Source organism: Thunnus maccoyii, chromosome 3 (genome assembly GCF_910596095.1).
Source record: "Thunnus maccoyii chromosome 3, fThuMac1.1, whole genome shotgun sequence".
Taxonomy (NCBI): Eukaryota; Metazoa; Chordata; class Actinopteri; order Scombriformes; family Scombridae; genus Thunnus; species Thunnus maccoyii.
Window position 1 is genome coordinate 28,892,393 of NC_056535.1, and position 23,359 is coordinate 28,915,751.

The 23,359-nt window shown below is 40.5% G+C and overlaps 2 protein-coding genes across 4 annotated transcripts; both read right to left on the reverse strand.

Moving 5' to 3' along the window:
* Positions 1–1,021: 1,021 nt before the first annotated feature.
* On the reverse strand, positions 1,022–8,432 carry gpr37l1a (G protein-coupled receptor 37 like 1a). Its single transcript, XM_042406361.1, has 2 exons — positions 7,239–8,432; positions 1,022–2,711 (listed from the first exon to the last, which is right to left on the reverse strand). The coding sequence occupies exons 1-2, from the start codon at positions 7,908–7,910 to the stop codon at positions 1,683–1,685; spliced, it is 1,701 nt and encodes a 566-aa protein (XP_042262295.1). The 5' UTR covers positions 7,911–8,432; the 3' UTR covers positions 1,022–1,682.
* Positions 8,433–8,508: 76 nt separating this feature from the next.
* Positions 8,509–23,357, reverse strand: nol8 (nucleolar protein 8). Of its 3 annotated transcripts, none has more exons than XM_042406358.1 (18): positions 23,197–23,357; positions 21,837–21,978; positions 20,979–21,041; positions 20,316–20,394; positions 19,462–19,618; positions 18,717–19,015; positions 17,803–18,068; positions 15,804–17,296; positions 14,559–14,759; positions 14,169–14,294; positions 13,904–13,997; positions 13,288–13,426; positions 13,102–13,185; positions 11,418–11,731; positions 11,174–11,327; positions 10,400–10,461; positions 9,643–9,725; positions 8,509–9,299 (listed from the first exon to the last, which is right to left on the reverse strand). In XM_042406358.1, exons 2-18 carry the CDS (start codon positions 21,955–21,957, stop codon positions 9,240–9,242), a joined length of 3,795 nt encoding a protein of 1,264 aa, XP_042262292.1. In that variant the 5' UTR covers positions 21,958–21,978; positions 23,197–23,357; the 3' UTR covers positions 8,509–9,239. The 3 variants fall into 3 exon arrangements, with proteins under 3 accessions (XP_042262292.1, XP_042262291.1, XP_042262289.1); XM_042406357.1 differs by having other exon boundaries at positions 11,174–11,330; XM_042406355.1 differs by having other exon boundaries at positions 11,174–11,333.
* Between the last annotated feature and the right edge of the window lie 2 nt (positions 23,358–23,359).

Sequence of the window (23,359 nt, forward strand, 5' to 3'; positions counted from 1 at the left end):
TCCCTTCCTACTTTCATACCTCCACACACCTGGCCAATCACTGCATAAGGTGGGTGTGAATGTCAGATTGTCTTCTTCTGAAAGTTACAAAAATTGTAGGCGGTAGCTGGGATCTCAGATACTGTTAGACGATCTGACAAACACTTCCTTTGAAGCATACTGAAGCCTATACCCAAAGGGCATTTCAGATGGGATTTGTCCTCAGGTGATTACAAACTTGACAAATCTTTTATTGTTTTGATGATCAAAAGATAGATTTTTATGGCGTGGTATCCTGCTGGTTAAGACATCTGCCACATAACTGCAACATCCAGTTTGATTCCAGCAGTGGACCTTTGTTGCATGTTGTCTCCCATCTCTTTCTCTCCCCTCATTTCCGGTCATCTCTCTACTGTCACTATGTTAAAAGCATAAAAGTTCCCCAAAATATTATATAGTATATATACAGTATATATTCTTCCTAAAAGATAGCTTTTTAGGGTGGTGTTCTTGGAAGCTGTTTACTCTCTGACCTGTGTAGACACCAGTGTAAAGGTCGCACAAGATGCAAGATCCACACGTACTACTTACATGGTGCATCCTGTGTAGACACAGTGTAAGTCAGGCATATGAGCAGCAACAGCAAAATCATATAAAAACATTTCACAAACAGCAGCCTGTCAGTCTGCTGTCAAAAGTCTCATTTAGTCTCCATTTTCAGTTGAACCGTCCTTCATCCTAAAATCCCCCCAAACTCAAAATATCCAGTGTTTTTCTCTCATATACAGTACTTAGAGCAGGTAACACTAATATCCTGAATGAGCATTAGATCATTATTAATAACTATAACATGTGAAATGTATCATAAAGAAACTGAAACAATAATGAGTCCTAAAATAATGGGATTAAATCCATCACAAGTGGACAACACTAAACTCCTTTTTTAAAAGAGCACGCTCTATCGAATATAATGATCTAACTCTAGTCAGACAAGTTTCTGCTTCTACAGTGACTTTACACTGTCAGTTCATCCAGACTGAGATTAAAGGATTATTCCAATTTATTGCAACCTTGGTTTTTTTGGTACTTTTGTCCATCATTTCTATCAGCAATAATAACATTGTTAACAGCAGGTCAAGAAACAGCAGATGATCGGACATGTTGGAAACAAACTAACAGGTTAGACAAATTTATTTGGAAGAGAAAATGAAGGAGAACGGGAGTAGAGGTAAAAGTTATGTGCAGGCCAGTGAACGCACACCAAACACCAGACTGGGAAAACCATTTTTATGAACCTGGCTTTGTGTTTTGTGCACTGGGGCATTATTATGTTGAAACAGGAAGGGCCTTTATCATTGTGTGCTGTAGCATCAAGAATTCCTTCACTGGAGCTAAATGGCCTAGACCAAACCATGAAAAACAGCCCCAGTCATGGGTGTCCACACACTTTTGGCCATATTGTGTAATCTGGATAAACTGTTGGTTTGTTTCCACCCTGTCTGATGGTCTGACTGCTCATGTTTCTTGACCCGTCAGACGTCTTTTTAGCGGTGTGACCATGGTCCCAGATCTAAGCTTTTAACTTGGTGAGAACAATGTTATTATGATTGCTAGTAATGATGGACTAAAGCACAAAAATAAGAACCAAGCTGTAATAAACCTAAATGATCCTTAAAAATTGTCGTTAAAAGCAGTTCTGGACCTCAGCAGGGCGTCCCAAGAGCTGCTGAGGAGTCTTTGGCCCTGTCGTAGCAGACTGCTGGTTCTGTCGGCGACACGCTCTTCACGGTCTCGTCTTTGCTGGAGGGAGACAGGGAGGATGGAGAAAGTGATGTTGGCGAGGAAAGGGTGGAGGTGGCGGCAGTTGAGGCGGAGGAGGATGAGGAGGAATTGCCGTCAGGAAGGCACTCGTCACAGCAGCAGCAGCAGCAGTCCATGAAGGCCTGACCCAGAGAGCGACACAGGCACAGTAGCAACACCGGCGTCGCCGAGCAACGCATGAACAGCAGGAACTGTCCAATCAGACCCAGCGCAGACAGAGCCAGAGCCGGGAGGGCGGAGGCCATGGGGACAGAGATGTACGCCAAGGTGATGTTACAGATGCTCTCCGGCAGGTTGCACGTGATGTACAAGATGGTGAGCGCCATCACAGTAGAGCGCAGCCTGTGCTCCCTCACATTCTGCTTTTTCTTTGTCGAGGAGGAAGACGCAGAGGAGGATGAGGATAATCTGCCAGTCACCTTTTCACTGCCGGGTTTCTGCATCACACGCTGGGCTAACACCTGCCTGGTCACTAAGTCGCAGGCCAGAGTGAAGAGCAGCGGCAAACAGAGATAACACCCAAAGAACCACCACATCCGGGCCTCGTGGTAGGTCAGCACCAGAGAGTAGATGCTCTCCGGGAGCTCCACGGACGGCTCACGGACACAGATATCCATCACAAACGCGTCTGTTCGGGCTCTAAACGCAGCCATCAGCGAGCCTCCCGGATGGTTCTGCTGCAGGTCGGTGGGGAGTACCGGCAGGCTGACGGTTTCCTGGAGGAGCTGCCACAGCAGCAGCTCGGGGGCGGCCAGCACCATGGAGCCCATCCAGATGACGGACAGTTTGGCTATGATGGACTGGCAGGGCTCCACCTTTGGCGTGTGAAGGGGCCCGGGACCTGTGGCCGCGTGGAAGCGATCAATACTCAGAGCACAGAGGCTGAATGTGGCCACACCCAGAGAGGTCACCTGATGGAGAAATGACAGAGAGGCGAGTGGAAGTGAAGGTTAATCCCACAAGTTACTTGGGGCAGAAAATTATCTTTACAGTATCACTTTGGCTGGTGTTGATCCCCCTTCAGCATGATCCTCTCTTTTTATCAAGCTCTTTAAGTAATAATATAGACCGCCGTGATGCTAGGTTTTTAGATTTGGGTTTATCGTCAACACTGTAATATATTATAAAATACATTTGTCAGGGATAGAATAATAGTAAGTCACCTGCAGTTATAAATGTTTAAAAGTCATAAATAAGAGGGTTCTTATAATAATCCATTGAGTCCATTATCTATTCCCTGTTATCCTTTGCAGGGTCATGGGAGATGGAGGATCCCCCAGATTACATTGGATGGTAGATAAGGTAGACAAACAACCAATCACACTCACAATTTAGAGTCTCCATTTAATCTGTTCTGCATATCTTTGGACTGTGGGAGGAACCTGAGACCATTTTGCTGCCCTCATTGATCAAATCTCAAAGTGAGAGTCAGCTCCAGCACATAACTCCCCCTCAAGCACAACTTCTGTTTTTTACATTTCTGTTTGTGTGTGGATTAAACAAACAAGATATGGTTCATTAATAAAGAAGCTTTAGAGGTGTTGGTATCTGTTGGCAATCTGTTTCCCCCTGCGGAACATCTTTAGTCTCAAAAAGAAAGAGAATAAGTGTATTCCCCAAAATGTCGGGTCTATAGCTTTAACAGAGCTGCAAAGTGGGTGTTTTTGTGGATGTTGAATGGATGTTTCTCAACACAGAAACAGGGAACTTTCCTGGATCATGTAACAATCCTATAGGTTTATATTATGGCCAACAGTTTTAATTATTTTAACCTTGTATCAGAGAAATCATATTTTGCCCATTAGTTTTCCATGGCAGACGCTATAAATACTACAATACCCATGAGCCTCAGCTGTCATTGCTATGGAGAGGAAGCCAGTCAAGGAAACCAGTCAGAAGTGTGAATTAGGCTTAAGTTAAAGGCTTTCATCTGCCTTGTTATGCTAAACTATTGGGGAATTAGCCAAAACTACATAATAAGAGCTAAGCTGTAAGAAACTGACCTTTAGAATACAGAAACAGTGAAAGAAAAGGAGTCACAGTGGGAATAGAGAGACAGTATGTTGTAACAGCTTTTATCCTACAGACTGGAGACAGTTATTGGTGCCTCGTGCACATTAAAGTCTGTGGTTTTGGCCAAAAACACAGACTATCATTATAGAGTCTTGTCCTCCCCTCTGTGAGTGCTTAATGACCTCAAACCTTTAAGACACAACTCAAGATAATTAACACAAAGCTCTAATTAGCATGAAAATAGTTTAACTAAGAGAGCAGGGAGGCAGCTGGCAGCGTGACCCGCTTTACACACCGCTCAATACAACTCTCCAAACTGCTTAAGAGCATTTTAACAAACATTAATTAATTAGCAAGAAACTCGTTCATTCATTAGCATAAAAATAGATGAAGCAACACAGAATCGAGGGGGCCGGCAGCCCGACCTTGTTAAAGACCGCTTCATACAAGCTGTTATTACAAATGAGTAAAACTCCACTTCAGTGAGTTAAAGCTCTGTAGGTGCACGGAGCTGGTTTGGAGCTAGAAACAAGGACTCCACAGGCCGGCGGACTCTGTGTCAGTGTTCAAACAGGAGACTGATGAAGGCACTGAAAATACAGCAGAAGAAAGGCTGACGAGAGCTCTAATTTATTACTCTGTGAGGGAAACTCACCCTCTAAACGAAGCTACTGATTGGCCAAGCTTTAAATTTAACTAACATAATGCTCAGGACTAAAGGGACGGACGGTAAGTCAATATTATAATTAATCATTTAGCAGGAGAATCATATTGTGATGATATGATCTTATTATGTTATTGTTCTACACATTTCTGTTGTTCAAATTAGAGCTGCAACTAACCATTATTTTCATCATCAATTAATCTGTCGATTATTTTCTCGATTTATCGATTAGTAAGTTGGTCTTTAAAATGTCAGGAAATGGTGAAAAATGTTCACCAAAATGTCTTGTTTTGTCCCGACCAACAGGCCACAACACAAAGATATTTAGTTTACTATCATAGAAGACTAAAGAAGTCAGAAAATACTCATATTGAAGAAGCTGGAACCAGAGAATTTTAACATTTTTTCTTTAAAAATGACCCAAAACAATTCATCAATTATCAAAATAGTTGGCAATCAATTTTGTGTCGATCACATGAGCATCAGTCCAAACATGGAGCAGAACAGTTCCATTGATCCATTGATTAAAAGGTTGGTGGTTCGATTCCCAGTTCCTTCTGTTCATATCTCACACTTTGAGCATATGTGGGGAAAAAAGTTAAGTCGCTTAATATTAAAGCACCTTCCAAATCAATGTAATCTGATATTGTGATACACTGTATCAATATTAGACACTATTCTTACTAATATTGTGATATGAAGATTTCAACCACATGTTCATCAGCCCTGCTGGACAGCAGGTGATTTAAAGGCCCTGGTATGCAGATGTTTTCTATTTTTCATTGTTGGCTGTTCAATCATATTTTTTGCAAGTCGGGCTGGACGATATGGACAAAATCAATTATCACAATATTTTTTAACAAATACCTCGATATCGATATTACAATAATATTATTATTATTAGTGATGACTATTGCTGTTTTCACGCAATATTTACGTAATGAGATTTTTGATAAATAATCATCAGCGATGTGGATATAATGACTAAGTCAGTAAAGGCAAATAATAGAACAGCTAGAACAGTCTGGTAAGTTCAGAAAATTAAATCACTTTACTGTAATGTCACCTTTAAAACCAGGAAAACACAACACTTATACTGTATCACGATATTAAAATATCCAAAATCTAAGACGATATCTAGTCTCATATCACGATATCAATATATTGCCCAGTCCTATTCTTTGCAAGTCTTATTTAAATAAAGCATTTCTTTCATGGAAATACCTCTGGAAAAAACAACAGCTTATAAATTGAACACAACTCCAACATGCGGAAAACTTCCCAGGAAAGTATTTTTGAAATTAATGAACCTGTCTTATTTCCCATTACAAAGGATTTCATGTTGTTTCAAAGCCTTCTCCAAGCTGCAAGGAATTAAATTCTGCTGGAGAAGCATTAGTTTCAAAATAACATCATCTTTAATGTCTGCAGGTCCATCCTGAGTTGATATTCTGTACTAATAAAGAACTTCTCTCTCTGAACTGGACTGAACTTCTGTTTTATCTTTATTTTCTCCTTTTTTGTTAGAGGCAGCAATAATATTATTTCCTCTTTCATCATTACTGAGACTTAGATTGGGATCTCTATACTCTGAGTCTGAACCTTTAAATAAACTTCCCAGTTCCTGATAATTGTGTCTCTGTGTTTCTTTGTTCGGTTCTGTGAGCTGAGGAAGAAGAGTCGTTTCATGCGGGGCCCTGTCCTCCCCCGATGGTTCACAACAGACAGCCTAAGGGGCCAAACAGGCAATAACAGCTCGTCTGTTGAAAGTGAAGACTGCTCACTGAGTGTGAAACTGTGGAGCAACAAGACACAAACAGGCCATTCATCACAGACCTGGATGTCTCTTTATTAAACTGGAAAACATTACAATTAGTCTAACATGGGGGGTAAAAACAGAGCTAATAGTGTGAAGACTGGCTGTCTATTTAGAAAAAGAAACAGGACTGTCTGAAGTTAATTATCACGTTAAATTGTTTCAGATCTCTTTGCCTCACTATGGCTGGATGATATCTCAGTTTTGGTACAGATAAAGACCACTAAAACTTTTAGTAGCATTTAGTTTTACTCATGATGTAGTTAGTTTATACACTGAGTTAACTTGTGTTTGAACAAATAGTCAATTCAATAATCACTCACAGCAGTAACAGAGAATTTGTCTTAAATCAATTCATCGTTTAAGTCATTTTTTCCAATCAAAACATCAACTATTCTCTGGTTACAGTTTCTCCAGTGTGAGGATTTGCAGCTTTTCTTTATTTTAGATCGTTTTGAACAGAACATTTTTGAGTTTTAGACTTTCAGTCGGTTAAAACAAAACATTTGAAGACATCCTCTTGGACTCTGGGAAACTGTGTGAACATTTTAGCCTATACACTAAGTAATTAATTTTAAAAAAGTAATCAATAGATTAACAAAAAAGATAATTAGATTAAAAATCATTAGATGCAGCACTGGAGTAAACTGGTAAAATAGTGTAAAACTTAGTAGTAACAGTTGCTATAGTTACCTGATGTTTACCTCAAGCACTTTTAGAAAGGTGTTGACCAAAACTTTCTTAAAGGAAACATATGCAAATACAAAAAATGTTACCTTTTCTTAGTTAAACCTTTTTTCTTTTTTAGAAAAAACAAACACATACCCTTCATTTTATTAAATTATATAAAAACTTGAAAAGCTTTTTTTCCCCGATTAAATCAACTTTAATTGAGTTAATTAAAAGTTTACAACCTGCCCCTCACGAGCAGGTTCAGCCTCTCACCTCCAGGTAGGGCACGAGCCTGCAGGACAGGTCTCCTAGCAACCTCTTCAAGGTGAGCTCGTGGAAGACGACCACGGGAAGGCAGAAGAACAGCACGAGGAAATCCCAGAAGGCCAGACCTGCCAGGATGCAGTTCCACGCGCTCTTCAGGTAGAAGTTGTGCCACACGATGCACATGAGCGCGAGGTTCCCCACGATGCCCGCGGCGAACAGCACGAGCGCGAGGAGCATGACGGCGTACGCCCAGTAGGAGCCGTCGGTGACCGGGAACAGCGGGTTGAGGAGCCCTAACCCGCGACCCGATGAGGAGTTACCCGGCAGGGCGGAGAAGTACCGCTCGCTCCGCGGGGTGGTGAAGTAACCGCCCGGGTCATCGAACCGTCGCGGATGCCCGAAACTGCTCGGGGAGTGCGGGTCTTTTTTCCTGAAACTCCCGTCTTTGGCTCCCCGGGCAACTCGCTTCAGGTCGGAAACTTCTGAACTTTCAACCCGGTGCAGAGTCCTTCCCGGCGGGGACTCCTCTGTCCCCACAGCCGGCGTGCCAGCATCCTCCGCCCGCTGCGTTTCCAGCTCGGACCCCGGCTGAAACTCCCGGGCTGTGTGAGCCGGGTGGACATGACGGAGCTCCGTAGTCCGGAGAAAGAGGAGCAGAAGACACAGAACCGGGCTCATCTTTTTTTTTAATTTTTTTTTTTTTTTACCGTTGAACTAAACTGAACAGGTCCGTGTTATCTGCCTCTTTCACAGACATGTGCTGCAACAAATATTTCACCCTTGAAATAAAAAACGTCCATAAAACACTTTGTCTCACTGGCAGACCTTCTTGTGGTCCTGATGCAGAAGTTGTGAGTCTGCCGCTGTTCACTTCAGCACTTTTCATTCACCAGCATCAAGTAACATTTAATACAAAGACGGAACTTCCGGTTATTCATTTCACAATAAAGAAACACTGAATGTGAGCAAACAGTGAAGCTTTTCTGAGTCAGGAGAGGATGCAGACTGTTTAAATTCAGACAATTGTTTGTTTTTTTTAACCACTTTGGCAAAGCTGTTTTTTATACAGAGAGGTGTTCCTAGTAGTCTAATCCTTTCATACCAAAGAAGGCAGACACATTATTACACAAATATAACACCTTCAACAGCAAAATAAACTACAGCCTCCAAAATGACCATAAAGTTGACATTGTAACCTTCAGTAAGGATTTACTGCAGGACTGCCTTCGTTTTAGCTGAATCCATCTAATAAACAAGACACAAACTGAAAGTTATCTTCATGTTCAGATAAACAATCTCATTTCACTTTATTTTTACAGCACAAAGTGACATTGAAGCTTCTCAAATCAACTGTAATGAGGCAAACAAGTCCACAGTGAAAATCACAAGTCTCATTACTTTGACTTCAGCTGTGGCACCAACAGTGACACAGAAATATACTATATGATGTGATGTATGGAGGACCAAACCTGACTAATACAAAAAAAAGAATGAATGAATAGTATAGCCAAATAAATGGAGAAATAAATGACAAAAAATAAATTAATGGATTAACAAAATACATCTATCCTGAACCCTGAAGCAACAATGACCTTTTCATATTTATTATTTTTATTTCATTATTAATATATTTATTTCTCTGTTCATTTGACCATTTTGTTTATTCATTCATTCATTTATGTCTAACAGGTTTGGTCCTCTGAAGCTGTGACTGGCTGCTGCTGCTGCTGCTGTTTGTCCAGAAGTTCAACGAGAGAATCAGATGCAGCTGTTTCAACAGGAAGCTCTGACAACAAAAGGTCTTCTCAGTGTTTATTAAAATAAAAAAATAAACCTGATATTCTTTAACTTTCTCCTGATGTCTGGTTTTCTTCTTCCCTCCTTCAGACTGTTAAAAATCAGTCAAAATGACACCAAGAAGAAGGAAATAATCTGTCAGCTCCTGATTCTGAAGTCCAGACCAGTGAGTCCAAAACTGAAACACAGAGACTTCACTTCCCATAATCCTCAGCTCCTGTGGGAGGATTTCAGCTTCCTGCGGGCGTCTTTGTGTTTCTTGCGGTACTCCTGTGGAAACAGACATGAATCCCCGAATCAGTTCACATCTTCACTCAGTCTGAGGTTTAGATTACATTTGATCTACAGTAATGTAAATTTCTGTTGACACGTACAAAAAAAAGACTTTTGTAGCTGGATTATTTGCAAATGTGTGAGTAAAGTTGAGACATTTCTCTAATCGTGCATGTGTATTTAAGATTTGTGAATGTGTGCAAATAATCTGTAAATGTGCATAAGATTCAGAAGAGAAGAATCTGCAAATATGTCCTCAGAAAACTAAGTGTAAATGTTATTAACTGGGGACACATGATGAGACTGTTTTTGATAATGTTCATGTGAAAAGTTCACGTACCTGTCTGAGCGCGCTCCTCATTTCCTCCCACTGCTCCCTCTGCTCCTCCAGCTGAGAGGAACGACAGAACAACCTCGGACCCTCTGATGGAGGAAAGAGAAGGTTTAGACCACAAAGTAACAGTACAACATTTCAGAAAATCCTCTTGTTCTCTGAAATGTTGGTTTCACCAGCTAAGACAGGAGCTAAGATAGTTAACAAACATATGGCTGCTTATTTTCTATATTTTTCCTATTGTCAACTAATCTCATGTTCAGAGCCAAACCAAAAATGAATTGATCCTACTAACAAGTACTGTTTGTATCCAAAACCTGATATATCATATTCCTCTGTGTAGTAAAACTGCTACAGTAAACCACACCATTGCACTGGGTGACATGTTCTTTCGCCCCAAAGAGTTTTGGGTTGTGTTCGCTTGTTTAGAAACAGCTTCAAAGATTAATAACAACGATCATGTTTTGAGTCTCCGGGGAGAAGCTCCTGGTAAGGCAGACGCCACTGAGCATGAGCAAGAACGCTTTTCTGTTTACAGTGCGTCACTAGCTTGTTGTGCTACATATCACAAACTCTTGACTTTGTACTAAAGTTATGTACAGTGTAATGGCTCTACACATAAGATTTATTGACAATAATACAAATATAGAAAATCGCCAGCCATATCCTTTAAGAAAGAGAGGACTGGGATCGTAACTGTGGCTAGGAGAGAAGTAATATCTGTTTTTTTTTATATTCTCTACACTCACACACTCCGTCTTACCTGTCAATCTGCTGTCTTCAGGGTAGAAGAAGAAGAGCTCTTTCTTCGAGGGAGTCTCCTCTCTGTGAACAGTTGACACAGACATTCACACATTCAGGTGACTCTGGATTTGAATTGAAATGGATTCTATAATAACTGGTCTACAGGTGAGCGTTAAGGCCTCAGTATACTTCAAACATTCATTCATTCATCTTTTATTTTTACAGGGTGGTCTCTCTGTAGGACGCACTCCTACAAGTGTTTTAACTTCTTGAAACAGACAATCGGACAATGACGCCTACTTTATGCAGTGATTGGCCAAATTTTGTTTGAAATTCTTCACACAACTACATCTTTGAGGGGAGAAATCTTGACGGTTTTCATCTTGCCTTCTAGTGTGGACATTCAGAGCAGGTAGAAACTACAGCTTAAATGATTAGTCGATCGACGGGAAATTAACCGGCAACTATTTTGATAATCATTTTTCAAGCAAAAATGCCAAATATTCACTGGTCCTAGCTTCTAAAATGTCAGGATTTGCTGCTTTTCTTTGTCATAAATGACACTTAATTGAATATATTTGGATATATTGTTGGATAAAACAAGGAATTTGACGACATCCATCTTGAGTTCTGGTTCATTTTCTTATTTTTCGGATAAAACAAGTAATCAAGAAAATAATCAACAGACTCATGAAAACAGTTGTTAGTTGCAGCTCCAGTAGAAACCCTTTCACTCAAGACACAGTTGACAACATGTCAAAAACACAGAGGATCAACACTTGATTTTTCTCACTCTGTGGTTTTAGCGACAGTGCTGATTTTCTCCTCATGTTCCTCCTCCTCCTCCTCCTCTTCCTCTTCCTCCTCCGAGCTGCTGTCTTGTAAACGTGGGTCTTGTTGCCATGACACCTTTGGAGCCTGGATGCTCTCCACCTTGTACTCTGCTGCTGCTGCTGGAGAAAGACAGAAAGATTTAAAACTGGGAACAAATCTTCCCTCTGAGACAGTCTGAGGTAATTATCTGAGGTTTAACCTACCCGTCTCTGTACTTCCTGTCTCTGTGTCGTCTCCAAAGAAGGAGAATTTAAACCCGGACGACTCCTCTGTCTTTGCGCTGGTATCTGCTGAGAGGAGAGATGACAGAGGGATCTGCTCTTCTTCCTTCCCTCCTTGGTCCACTTCTTCCTCTTCCTCCTCTTGGTCCCAGCTCGTCTTCTCTTCTCCTCCAGCGACGTCATCCTTCGTCTGACCGAACAGGGCCTTCAGGTCTCCGGACACGTCGTAGAAAATCTCCTTAGAAACGTCAGGGAGCTTCTGAGCCTCTTCCCTCTTCTTCCTCCTGGCCGACTTGCTGTGAAGACAACAGATCACATGATAGATTTACTGATGTACAGGTAGAGAGAGTAAGGTGGATGTGATTTAGTTTGAGTACATGTTGACTGGATTTTAGTGAGTTTCTATCCTACTAACAAGTATTGTCTGTGCACAAAGGCATATATTTCTTATTCCTCTGTGACGTAGACCTCCATTGTTGTCTAAAAACTAACAACAACACATAAATGAGTCACACATTTACATTAGGCGACATGTTCCTTCTTTACCAGGAACACACACACAAGTTTATTTTGAATCAATCCTACATACATCTGCTGCTGCTGGAAATATACACTAGAGCATCAAATGTGTATTAATCCACTGCTGAAAATAGTCCCCAACAAATGCACTGTTTCCTCCTGTTTGAGCAATATTTGCTTAAAACTACAGTGGCCAGCTTTTTAGGAAATTACTGAACCTTTTTTTTTTTTTTTTAAGAGGTCATATTATGCCCCTTTCCCAGTTTAATATTTTCATTTTTGTGGTCTATTTACAAATATTTGCATGTTTTTATGGTCAAAAAGCACCTAGTTACAGCTGTATGAGCCATGTATGAAGCCCCTCCGTCTCACTCAGCCTGAAACGGGCTGTTTTGTGTTTGCTCAATGCTCCTCTCTTCTGATTGGCTGACTGTTTTCTGAGTGACGCACGCCCAGGCCAACCCCAGGAAACGGACTGTAGCACACAGAGCGCAGAGGAGAGGAAGTAGAAACTAGCGCAACCATAAACGACAGCAAAACGCAGTAGAGACTCTCACACTGAGCTGAAATGAAACGAGTGCACATTAATAAGGTAAATAACATAAATAAACTTTTTTTATTTTGTTCTTTCAGGAGGGGCGGGGGGTCCCGTTGGTAATGGGAGGAATAAACGCTGAGCATATAGTTGTAACATCACAACCTTTCAGAAGTCCAAACGGCTCGTTTAAAGGTGCAGTTTCTGAATACAGGCTGTGTATATTTCTCCGTGGACAGAGCGTTTTGATATTTTCACAGTATTTGTAAAGCACATAGACCTGCTTTATAATAAAAAAAGCAATGAAAATCTCCCTTTCTACAATATATCCCCTTTAAAAATGAGACTATGTATTTGTCTGCCATTTTTAAAGTTTTACATCTTCAGTAGGCCCTGCGGCAGACAGACAGGGTAAGGAAGGTTTTCAGTCTTATTCATGGGATTTGTTATTTTTATTTTTTATTATTATCTATTTGACAATAATAAAAGTATAGAATGTCAGCTTTATCACTGTGAATCGATCAACGATCGCTGATATTCTGTCTATCTGCTTCATAAGGTCAGTATTGATGCTGATACAGATCGGATCATTACTAGTTTCTGTGTTCGTACCTCTCCTTCTTGGTTTCGTCCGTTTTGGTCTCAAACGCAGCGTGTTCCTCTCTGCTTGGGTCGTAATGGAGCGCTGAGACGTCTCTGCAAACACACACATTATCACATTTTAATTTATTGATTTCTTCCCTTTTAATATCACATGTTGAAATACTGCGGTCCAGACTGTGTGTGTGTGAGGCTGACCTGAAGGTCTTGGCTTTGACGGCTGTCTTGCTGCTGCAGGTTTGTTGGCTGCTGCCGAGGACGCCCTGCAAGATGGACAGGTTCTTCTTCCTCTCCTCCTCAAGAGCCTCGTCCTCCTCGGTCACGCTCGTCTTCCTCTCTGAATCAACAACAGTCGTTTTATTTATTCACCAGGAAGTGATGCTCACAGGTTTCACTTCAGTTTCACTTACTGTTTGTTGTTGTGCTGTATGTTTTTTGTCGGGGACTACAGATGCAAATTAGCTTCAAGCTAACTCTGGTGCAGTGCATCTTTAATGTTTCAAACTGCACACTCTCCCATTCAATAAATAAATAAATCAACCTGATCAACAGCAGCTCACATTTCAGTAACATTATGTTTCTGTCAGCTAACTTCAGCGTTTCTCGGAAGGTAAAAAGCAACATATTTATGTACTATAATTCATCTACAATTTGTATTATAAACATACCAGACCATTTCATCATCACCATCTTGACCTGCTTTTCTACAGACCATGACTAGAGCGAACACACACACACACACACACACACACACACACACACACACACACACACACACACACACACACACACACAGACACACACACAGCCTCACCTGACTCCTCCTCTTTGTCCTCATCCTCCTCCAGGAATCGAGAGTCCATCCGGAAACGGTCGTCTGTCCCGAAGCGAGACTGCAGCTCCATCAGCTGGACAATACACAAACAAACAAACATCAGAGGCAGGCTTCAATCACAACAATTACAGCGATCAATAATACTTTCAATGTACATATGAGCATGTCAGTAAAGTGAACGTATCCTTTATTATGTAATTGTAACAGTTAGCATACAGTGCCGCACGGCGTGAACTCTTCTCACCTTCTGTCCTGCTCGACCTTCAAACTGAGGCCTGATGTCAAACCTGCTGTCATCCTCCTCTTCATCGCCATCCTCCTCATCCTCACTGTTGCCGAACAGCTGAGGGCCCGACGGCTTCAGACGCACCTGAACACACACACACACACACACACACACACACACAAACAGTTAATTAACAGCAGATTCAGGATTTGATTTCTTGTCACTTTTATAAGAAGAGAAAACTGTTGTGAGGTCGCTGTGATCAGTTAAAATCTTGTCTCTTCATGGCTAAATATTCACTTTAATAATAAATAAATATAGATATTTATATAAATTCTCAGGCAGATTCTGAGTGAACTAAATATCATCTGATGTAGTTTTCTCTCAGATCTGTAATTCTTCACTCACCTTCTCTTTTGTTGGGCCGTTCTCATTGGCTGCTGCCTCATCATCTGTAGACTCGTCCTCTGATTGGCTGTCCTGGAACAGGGTCTTCTTTGACGTTGTGACCTCTGAGGGTGTCTGCTGCTTATCTTCATCATCATCTTCATCATCATCATCATCAGAGCCAAAGACGATGTGTTTCCCTGCTCCTGCCGCCGGAGTGTCCTAATGGAGATTAATATTGTTATCAATGTTCTAATTATTATTGGTTTAGTTTCATCCTTTCATAAAACAATGAACTCCCAGTCTTAACGAGGTCGGTGGGAGAGGAATTTTCCAACATGACGATGATCTCAAACACACTGCAAACATCACACAAGAGTTTTTAAAGAAGAAAAAAGTGAAAACTATAAACTGGCCAAGTATCTCCTCTGACCTGAATCCGACAGAAGTATTTTAAAGAGGAAAGTAGAGCAACAAAACCCCCTCCAGCAAAGAGCAGCTGAAAAGAATCATCTATGAAGAACGACAGAACAATATCGAAAAATAAAAGAATGAAGGGTAGACTGACTTTTGTTGCTGTTTGTTCTTGAACATGGACTTTTCATTATAGTTTAATTAGTCAAACATTCTGTTTTTCAGGTGAATTGGCTTAATTCTTTTTTGTCTAAGAACAACAGGATTTGTAATTAACATTTTTAATACGGAAATATTTCTTTATTCTTGATTTCAATTTTGAATTAATGTGGAGCATGTAGCAGCTAAAGAGCCGGATATTTTTCTCAGAAGTTAGCGGAGACCAAAAATGTGAACATTGGATTTATATTCATCATGTCAACACAGACTTGACTCCAAATGAGTGATAATCTTGCTCCTCATCTGCTGGATGTGTAAACAGGCAACTGATTTCTAACAAGTTTGTCATATCAAACTTAAAAGCTGATGATAATGTCAATGTGACAAAAGGAAGAGTTAAAAGACGTCTAACCCAGAGCCGATCAATCACTGAAAACTTAATTTATCAGTTTTGTTTCCTACATTTCATTAAACTGTTTACAACGTCAGAATTACATCAGTTTAGTTAGTTTATAATATAGATTTCTTATGATTAAACATTGTAAAAGTCTAAAATGATTTTGTTGGAACAATCCAAACTCAACGTAAACCCTTGAGGCCAAATATGAAACCTTAAACAGTGTTTTGAGAACTGGACAAACTGGGGAAAATGGTCTGAAGGTCTGATCTGATCCTCACACACTCTGAACCCACCAGGTTGGCCAGAGCTCCCTGGATGAGCTTCTTGTGTTCTTCAGCTTCTTTCTGTCTCTGCTGGACGGCAGCAAGCCTCCTCATGTTGGCCTTCCTCTGCCGCTCCTCTTCCTCCTTAGCCCCTAACACCACCCGAGGAGGAGCAGGCACCTTCTCCTCTTCATCCTCCTCCTCCTCCTCGCTGGAAGAGGACTCGCTGTCAAAAGCAGGGGGAGGTGCCGCTTTCACAGCATCTTTAGCAGAAGGAATCTCTTGCTCGTCCTCGTCTTCCTCACTGGAGGAGCTGGAGGATGAAGGTGAAGCCTTTGCTGCAGCTTTAGCTATAAGAACGCTCTGAGTGGCTTTTATCTTCTCCTCCTCTTCCTCATCCTCATCATCCTCCTCCTCCTCATCATCACTGCTAGAGGAGGAGCCAGTTTCAGCTTTCTCAGCATTTACTGGAACTTTAGTTGGAGCCTTTTTTAAAACTTTTGGAGTACCCACGCTCTTCACCAGCTCCTCCCTTTTCTCCTCTTCCTCCTCCTCCTCCTCCTCCTCCTCCTCCTCGTCTTCCTCACTGCTCTCTGACATCATCTTCTCCGTTTCTGTGTGTTTCTGTCCGCTCAGAGTCCTGCTGGTTTTGCTGTCTGTTGCTTTGTGATTCATCTGAGAAACTTCAGAGTCCAGCTTCTGTTTTTTAACCACACTTCCCTCCTCTTCCTCCTCTTTCTGTCTCTTCTGACACTCGTCTGTGTCTGATCCCTCATTCAGCGCTCTCGTCCCCTGGAAGGCCGGCAGCAGCGTCGCCGTGACGTCTTTTCTTTTCTTCTTTTTCTTCTTCCGTTCGTCTTCGCTGCTGTCCTCCTCCATGATGGCAGCGAGGATTTCTTCCGGCATAGTGCCTTTCTTGGGAGCAGGTCGTTCACCGGGGTTGGACATGAGGTTAGTTTCTTGTGCGCTGAGCATGCTGGGAGATGTAGTACCAGAGGTTTCCTGGGAAGCTTCAGCGAGCTTCTGTAGATCAGCCAGGGAGATCTCCAGACGGGTCACATTAGAAAACATGGCTTCATAATCTAAATCTGAATCTGAATCCGCTGATTCTAACTCCTCATCATCTTCATCATCATCATCATCTGATTCATCATCATCATCCTCCTCATCACTATCTGATTCTGAGGAAGGGGGTTTTACAACAGGGAGGACTGTCATCTTCTTACTTTGGTTCTCAGAGCTGCTGCCTTGTTTCCCAGAATCCTCTCTGTGCTGTGAGGAGGAAGGTTTTCTGGAGGGGAGGTGTTCTTCAGCATCTGATGAATCGTACTTTTCCTCCTCTTCCTCTTGCTCACCAGCTTTATTTTTCTTCTTCGTCTTTCTCTTCCTGTCTGTGTTGTTTCCCGAGACGTCTTCTGCAGCGAGTTGAGTAAGTTTCTCCTGCGGTGGAGGTTTCCTGGAAGCGAATAATTCATCCGTGTCGGCAGAATCGTAGTCTTCATCGTCTTTATCATCTGGCCTACCTGGAAACCCAAAGAAAAAGGTGTTCTTGAATATTGTGTCACATTTTTTGTGAGTTTTTTCCAGGTCATTGGATGCATCCTGAACTTCAGGTGCTAAATTAACAAACCATCCTTATTTATAATCTTAATAATAATAATAACAATAATAATAATAATAATAATAATAATAATAATAATAATAATAATAATAATAATAATAATAATATAACATTTCCTTTAATTCTTTAAGAAAGTTTTGTTTTCTTATTCCATGATCTAAATTTGTTGTATTATCTTATTATTTTATTTTCATTATATGGTATTGAGTGGAAAGGAAACACAAGCACAGAAGTGTTTCCTCTCCACTCAACTACGTAAAACAACTTCAAACAAAATAAAAAAAGTTGATCTTCACCATCAACGGCGTCTCGATTCTCCACGATAAAACTTTAACAAGCTACTGGGACTTAAAGAAGAAAGATGATACACAGAAATAAAGTGCCTGGAGATGAAAACATGTCTGTTACCTTTCTGCTGCTGACCGGAGAGTCCAGACTTCACCAAGTAGTCATGTCCGACCACTTCTAGGTTATCCTCCTCTGCTTCCTGCCACAGTGCACCATGGGAGCTCTGCTGAACCGCCACCAGCCTGCGGATTTCCTCGTCTGAATCGTCGTCACTGTCAGCTACAAGTGCCCCTCTCCTCTGAGCCAGTCTGTGGTAGGTTGGAAGTTCAAATCCGTTGGTGACCCGATGAGCCTCGGCGTTGTTGACAGATTCAATCTTCTCGAATCTGAGAGGAACACAGAGGAGACTGATGAGAGCAGAATAACACCATGTAGATACCAGAAGTGGGATCAAAATGTAAATTTTAATACTCTGAGAATCCTGAAAAGCATTTAGAATGTCCAAAACCAGCAGAAATTACAGAAACCATTAGGAACATTAGGGAATCCAATAAACGAGAAGAAACCCGAGAACTCCAGAAGGAAAATGAAAAGTCGGACATTTGAGAATCCTCGAAAAAAACTTGAAAAATATGTAATCCTAGAAAACAGCAGGACTTCATAAAAGCCCAGTGCAAAGTTTTGGGATTTCCAAGATCCAGTAGGATGTTCAAAAAACATCAAGGAAACCAGTTAATACTTTTGGGAATTCTAACATTAAAACAAACTTTTGAGGGTCCCAGGAACCAACAGAAATCCTTAGATATCCCTAGAAATTCTAGATACGACTGGGAACATTTGGGAATCTCAGAAACTGGTAGGGAACCTTTGAGAATCTCATAAAATATGGAATCCCAAAAACCATCAGGGATGTTAGAAACCAGAAACAATCTGGGAGGTTTAGGCATTGCAGAAAACAACAGGAACCTTTTAGAATTGCAGAAACAAACCAGTGGAACCTTTAGGTCAGACTGTAGAAAACAAAACACTGTTACCCGATTCTGCCGACAGCATTACGGGAGATGACCACGTCTGTCCGACTCTTCTTGGGTCTCGGTGGCTGATATGGGGGGAACTCGCCCCGCCTCTTCTTGCTGATGTCATCATCTCCTCCCGATACCTCCCAGGTGAGCTGGGTGACAGGTGTGGACTCGTCCTCGGTGGGCGGATTCAGCCTGCGGATGTTGTGGCTGTACTTGGACGGGTCGTACTTCAGAGTTCGAGCTTTGCTGCCTTTCCGACAACTGAGCTGCAGGACGGGGAGGACTCGTCCGAATTTACTGACCACCCAGTCCTGAAACCAGAGAGGAGGACAGTCAACACCTTCATCCCCACACATGGTGCTGTGCAGCAAATAAAGACGAATCAACTGACATTATGGCGCCCCCTTCAGGCTAATCAATAAACAATGTTGAAATTTGTGATGTTCAAATTTAACCAATGATTACTTATTATTGGTCAAGATTTAAAAGTCAACTTTGTGTTAAATTTCTATGTGATTATATCATTTTTTAAATTATTCTCATGGCATACATTTAGGTAAAAAAGGGAAAATTCTGGTTAAAATTCTGTAATCTATATTATGTGTTTCTTTAAGCCCATTTATCTTACAAACATAAAAACCAGTATCGATCAGGCTCTACTGGATCTGAAGTCCACACCGAACCAAGACGCTTCCCATCACACACATAAATGCACACAGACGTCCTGATAGAAACAGGAAGCAGTAGATGACTGGACCTTATGTCCTGGTATTTCGGTTCCCGGCACCGCAGCCTTCATGGTGAAGTCGTGTACACCAGCTTTGCTCAGGGAGTCCAGCATCTTCTGTCTCTTGTCCTCAGCTGCGGGCTGCTGGAGGCGCTGTTCTTCCGCCTCCTGCCGCTCCTCAGCAAGTCTGAAGACACAAACACAAACTCATCACACACTGGGATCAGGAAGAATCTATTAGCATAAGATTATCAGCAGGTGGTTTAGTGAGGTGGAATATTTTTCACTTAATAAATGGAGCTCTCTGCGCTGTTCTTTTCCCTCAATAATCACTGGAATCTGTTTGAATGTTAAGAATCAGGGACAAGCTACATCTGGAAAACTACACATCTGTTTTGAAAACAGATGCACAGATGCTTACAGCTTACTTACACACCTGCAATCATTTTGTATGCTAATACAGAGGTTTAACAGTCTAAACAGTCTGCTACTCAGACTCTTTATACCAGTAGGCAAAATCACAGACAGAAGTGAATTGGCAACTATTCTGACAATCTATTAATTGTTTGAATCATTTTATAAACAAAAACATCAACCATTCGCTGGTTGCAGCTTTCCCAATATGAGGATTTACTGCTTTTCTTTGTTTTGTATCATTGTAAACTGAACATCTGCAGGTTTTAGATTGTTGTTTAAATGTCTTACCAAAGACACTTAAAGACATTACCTTGGACTCTTTTCTGACACTTAACTGTCAAAACAGTTTATCAAGAAAATAACTGGCAGATTAATATATATTATTATATATTATAATAATCATAGACATTTTCGTGTCAATATTGGACTGTCCGAATACTTTCATGGTGAGGTGAACGTGTCTGTACCTGTGCAGGAAACTCTCCTTGGCTGTTTCAATCTGCAGAGTTCCTCCTTTCCATTTCGATTTGTTCAGCACCGTCATACCTGCAGAAGAAGAACACCGATCTTATACTGATGATACAACACAAGCTCTGAGTCCTGTATCACAAAGTGAGTTTAGTGGGTTATCAAGCTACAGGATCTTTGGGTTTAACTCAGATGCTCTATTATCACAAACTGGCTTACTTTTAACTCTGGAAACTGTGACAAACAGTTTTTTATACTTTAAAGTCAAAATGGTTTATCAGTTAATTGAGAATATTGGTAGATTAATAGATAATGAAAATAATGATTAGTTGCAGCTAATCAAAATGATTTGTAATCAAATCACCATGGTGATTCATAACTTATGCTGCATGGCTAACCTGCTCCGGAGGAGAGGATCAGATCAGAAATCAATAATTTTCGAGAACCAGAATTGTGCAGTGATTTGCCTGATTCAAGATATTGACACTTCTGTGAAACTGATCTTTGATGTTTTTTCTCCTGTTTAATTAAAACAGGACTTGAAGGTTTAATGACATGGCTCTTATAACAGCTGAGGTGTTAGTTAGTCTGAAAGAACATCACAGAACACATAAAGCTGTTGAGTTGACGCAGGATTTCCTGCAGCAGCTCTGTTCACTTACATTTCTTCAGGTCTGCGTCTGAAATGTTGATGTTAATGTAGCCGAATGTTTTGTAAGGAACCCCTGCAGGAGAACAGCAACAGTTAGAACACATGCAGGTCGCTGAGGAATCTCTGAACAATAAAATATGATTTACACAACAATCATAAAATTAAGCATAAAAACCTTTATGTTTATTGAAGGATGATAATGAGGATTTTGTATGATTATCACACGAACTACAAAATGCATGTAATTAAAATCCACACTGAACGTTTTTTGAAATCATACTCAGTTTTTAAATAGATCTCTGGAGTCTGGAGTGTGCTAGCTGAATAATTTCAATATGGTTGCTTATAATTAATCAAATAAATGGACACATTGAAAAAAAAAACTTTTATAAAGAAAATGGTTAAATTTGCATTTAAATCATGCATTAATAAATTTAAAGTGTAACAAATTGCCAATAATTTGCTAGTCATGAAAGATTACAGTCTAACACTGTACATGTCTATAATTCCAGGTCCACTCTTGCCAGTCTGTGAAGCTAAATTTAAAACAAACAAGAAGAAAAATCACTTAAAAGTATACAGTGAATGTGATTTCTTGCATTAATAAATTTGCTGTTCAGCAGCTGATTCTTAAATATCAGATAGAGCGAGTCCTTAAATGCAACAAAAGGAGAATTTTAAGAAGAGTCTCACAAAGCATTGACAGAAAATCTAGCGGCAACTGTGGTGGATTATATCTCAATCAGGTTTTAGAAGGTTCTCAGAATACATAAAACATGAAATATAGCATAAAAAGAATCAGAATTAAATGGAATTTAAAAATTAAATACTGTTATTATTATCATCATGACTGTCAGAGTGTCCTCACCTTCATCGTCCTTCCTGGTCCGGAGCTCCACATCCTCCACAACTCCAAACTTTCCAAATCGATCCTTCAGATCCTTCTGGGTGATCGAGTGGCTCAACCCGCCGACGTACAGTCGCCGCATTGCTCCGTATCCACGACAACACTGTCAATGCAGGGACAAGACACACCATGGTCAGCTATCTAAATGCTGATCAATCCACTTATCAATCCATCAATAGACCATAGATGGGAACTGACATCATTGACTGTTTCAGTGTCAGTACTTTATACAATTACACACATTATATACATAAGTATAGACCTGCAACGATTAGCTGATTAATCAATTAGTTGTCAACTATTAGATTAATTGACAACTATTTTAATAATCGATTAATTGTTTTTCAAAAAAAAAAGTTTAAATCTCAGATTACAGCTTTCAAATATGAATATTTTCTGGTTTCTTTATTTCTGTCATTTTGTAGACAAAACAACTAATTGATTAATGAAAATAATCATTAGTTGCAGTCCTACATAAATATTTATCATTAGATTATATCATTAGATTATAATTATTATTATGCAAACAAACTTCCTGTACAGATACAAAACCCGTTTCTCCCTTCCGTTTGTACTGGAATGACAGTGATATTATTTATATGCTCCAACTTGTGCATTTCAGTCACTCAGTAGATAAAATTCTGAGATTCATAACTGGTGACAGCTTTAAGAATCATCACTACAACTTGTACAGAAGTGTAGGGTGCTCTCTCTGTCAGCTACAAGGCACCTGGACTTTTTACTTTACATTTGTAAAGTCCTTTTAAGTGTAAATTCAACATTATGGTCATTTTGGAGGCTCGTGGTGCAGTTGTCTTGTAGTGTGCTATATTGAGAGCTGTTTCCAATATTTAGTCTAGTCGTGGATATATATATGGTGAACAAATACTCCTATAAAACATTTCAAACCAAAACTGAACATTATATCTTTCAGGAAGGTAGGACTAGGAGCAGAGCTGTTACACATGTAGGTGGACCTAATGAACTACAATAGTTTCACCAGGAAAAGTAAATATGAAGGGTCACATGATCTCAGCCAAAGTCCCTAGATGGACAGACTGCACTTAGAGAAAAAATAAAGAGAAAAAGTCAGGAAAACATAACAGGACATGATGTTTTGTCGATTAGAGCACTTAAACGTCTCCATCCAGCTCAGCCTGAAGCACTTCACTGAATCTTTGGAGGAACTAAAACAGCGACACAAACAATCTAAATTAACTACTGCCTCTACGTAAATTCACGTATAACTGAGCTGATAGAGTTATCGCGATCGAGTTATCAGTTTACTTTAATATCGACAGAAAAACCAACAAATGTTTACCTCACATGTATCCAGCTGGTGTTACCGTTAATTCTGTCCGGAGGCTGCACTCCTGCACAGTTTTCCTTCCGCACTCGTTTCCGCAAAAACCGAAGCGTTCCGCTGTGGTTTATTTAACAGGAGATTCAGCTTTATCAAAATGCAAATAAAGTCAGAAGCAAAT

Coding starts and splice junctions, on each gene's coding strand:
- gpr37l1a (XM_042406361.1), bottom strand. CDS start 7,910: ATGAGCCCGGTTCTGTGTCTTCTGCTCCTCTTTCTCCGGACTACGGAG. Junction 2,712..7,238: donor GGCTCGTGCCCTACCTGGAG/GTGAGAGGCTGA, acceptor TTTCTCCATCAG/GTGACCTCTCTGGGTGTGGC.
- nol8 (XM_042406355.1), bottom strand. CDS start 21,957: ATGCGGCGACTGTACGTCGGCGGGTTGAGCCACTCGATCACCCAGAAG. Junction 13,427..13,903: donor GGACAAAGAGGAGGAGTCAG/GTGAGGCTGTGT, acceptor TTGTTGATTCAG/AGAGGAAGACGAGCGTGACC. Junction 13,186..13,287: donor GTCAAAGCCAAGACCTTCAG/GTCAGCCTCACA, acceptor GTGTGTTTGCAG/AGACGTCTCAGCGCTCCATT.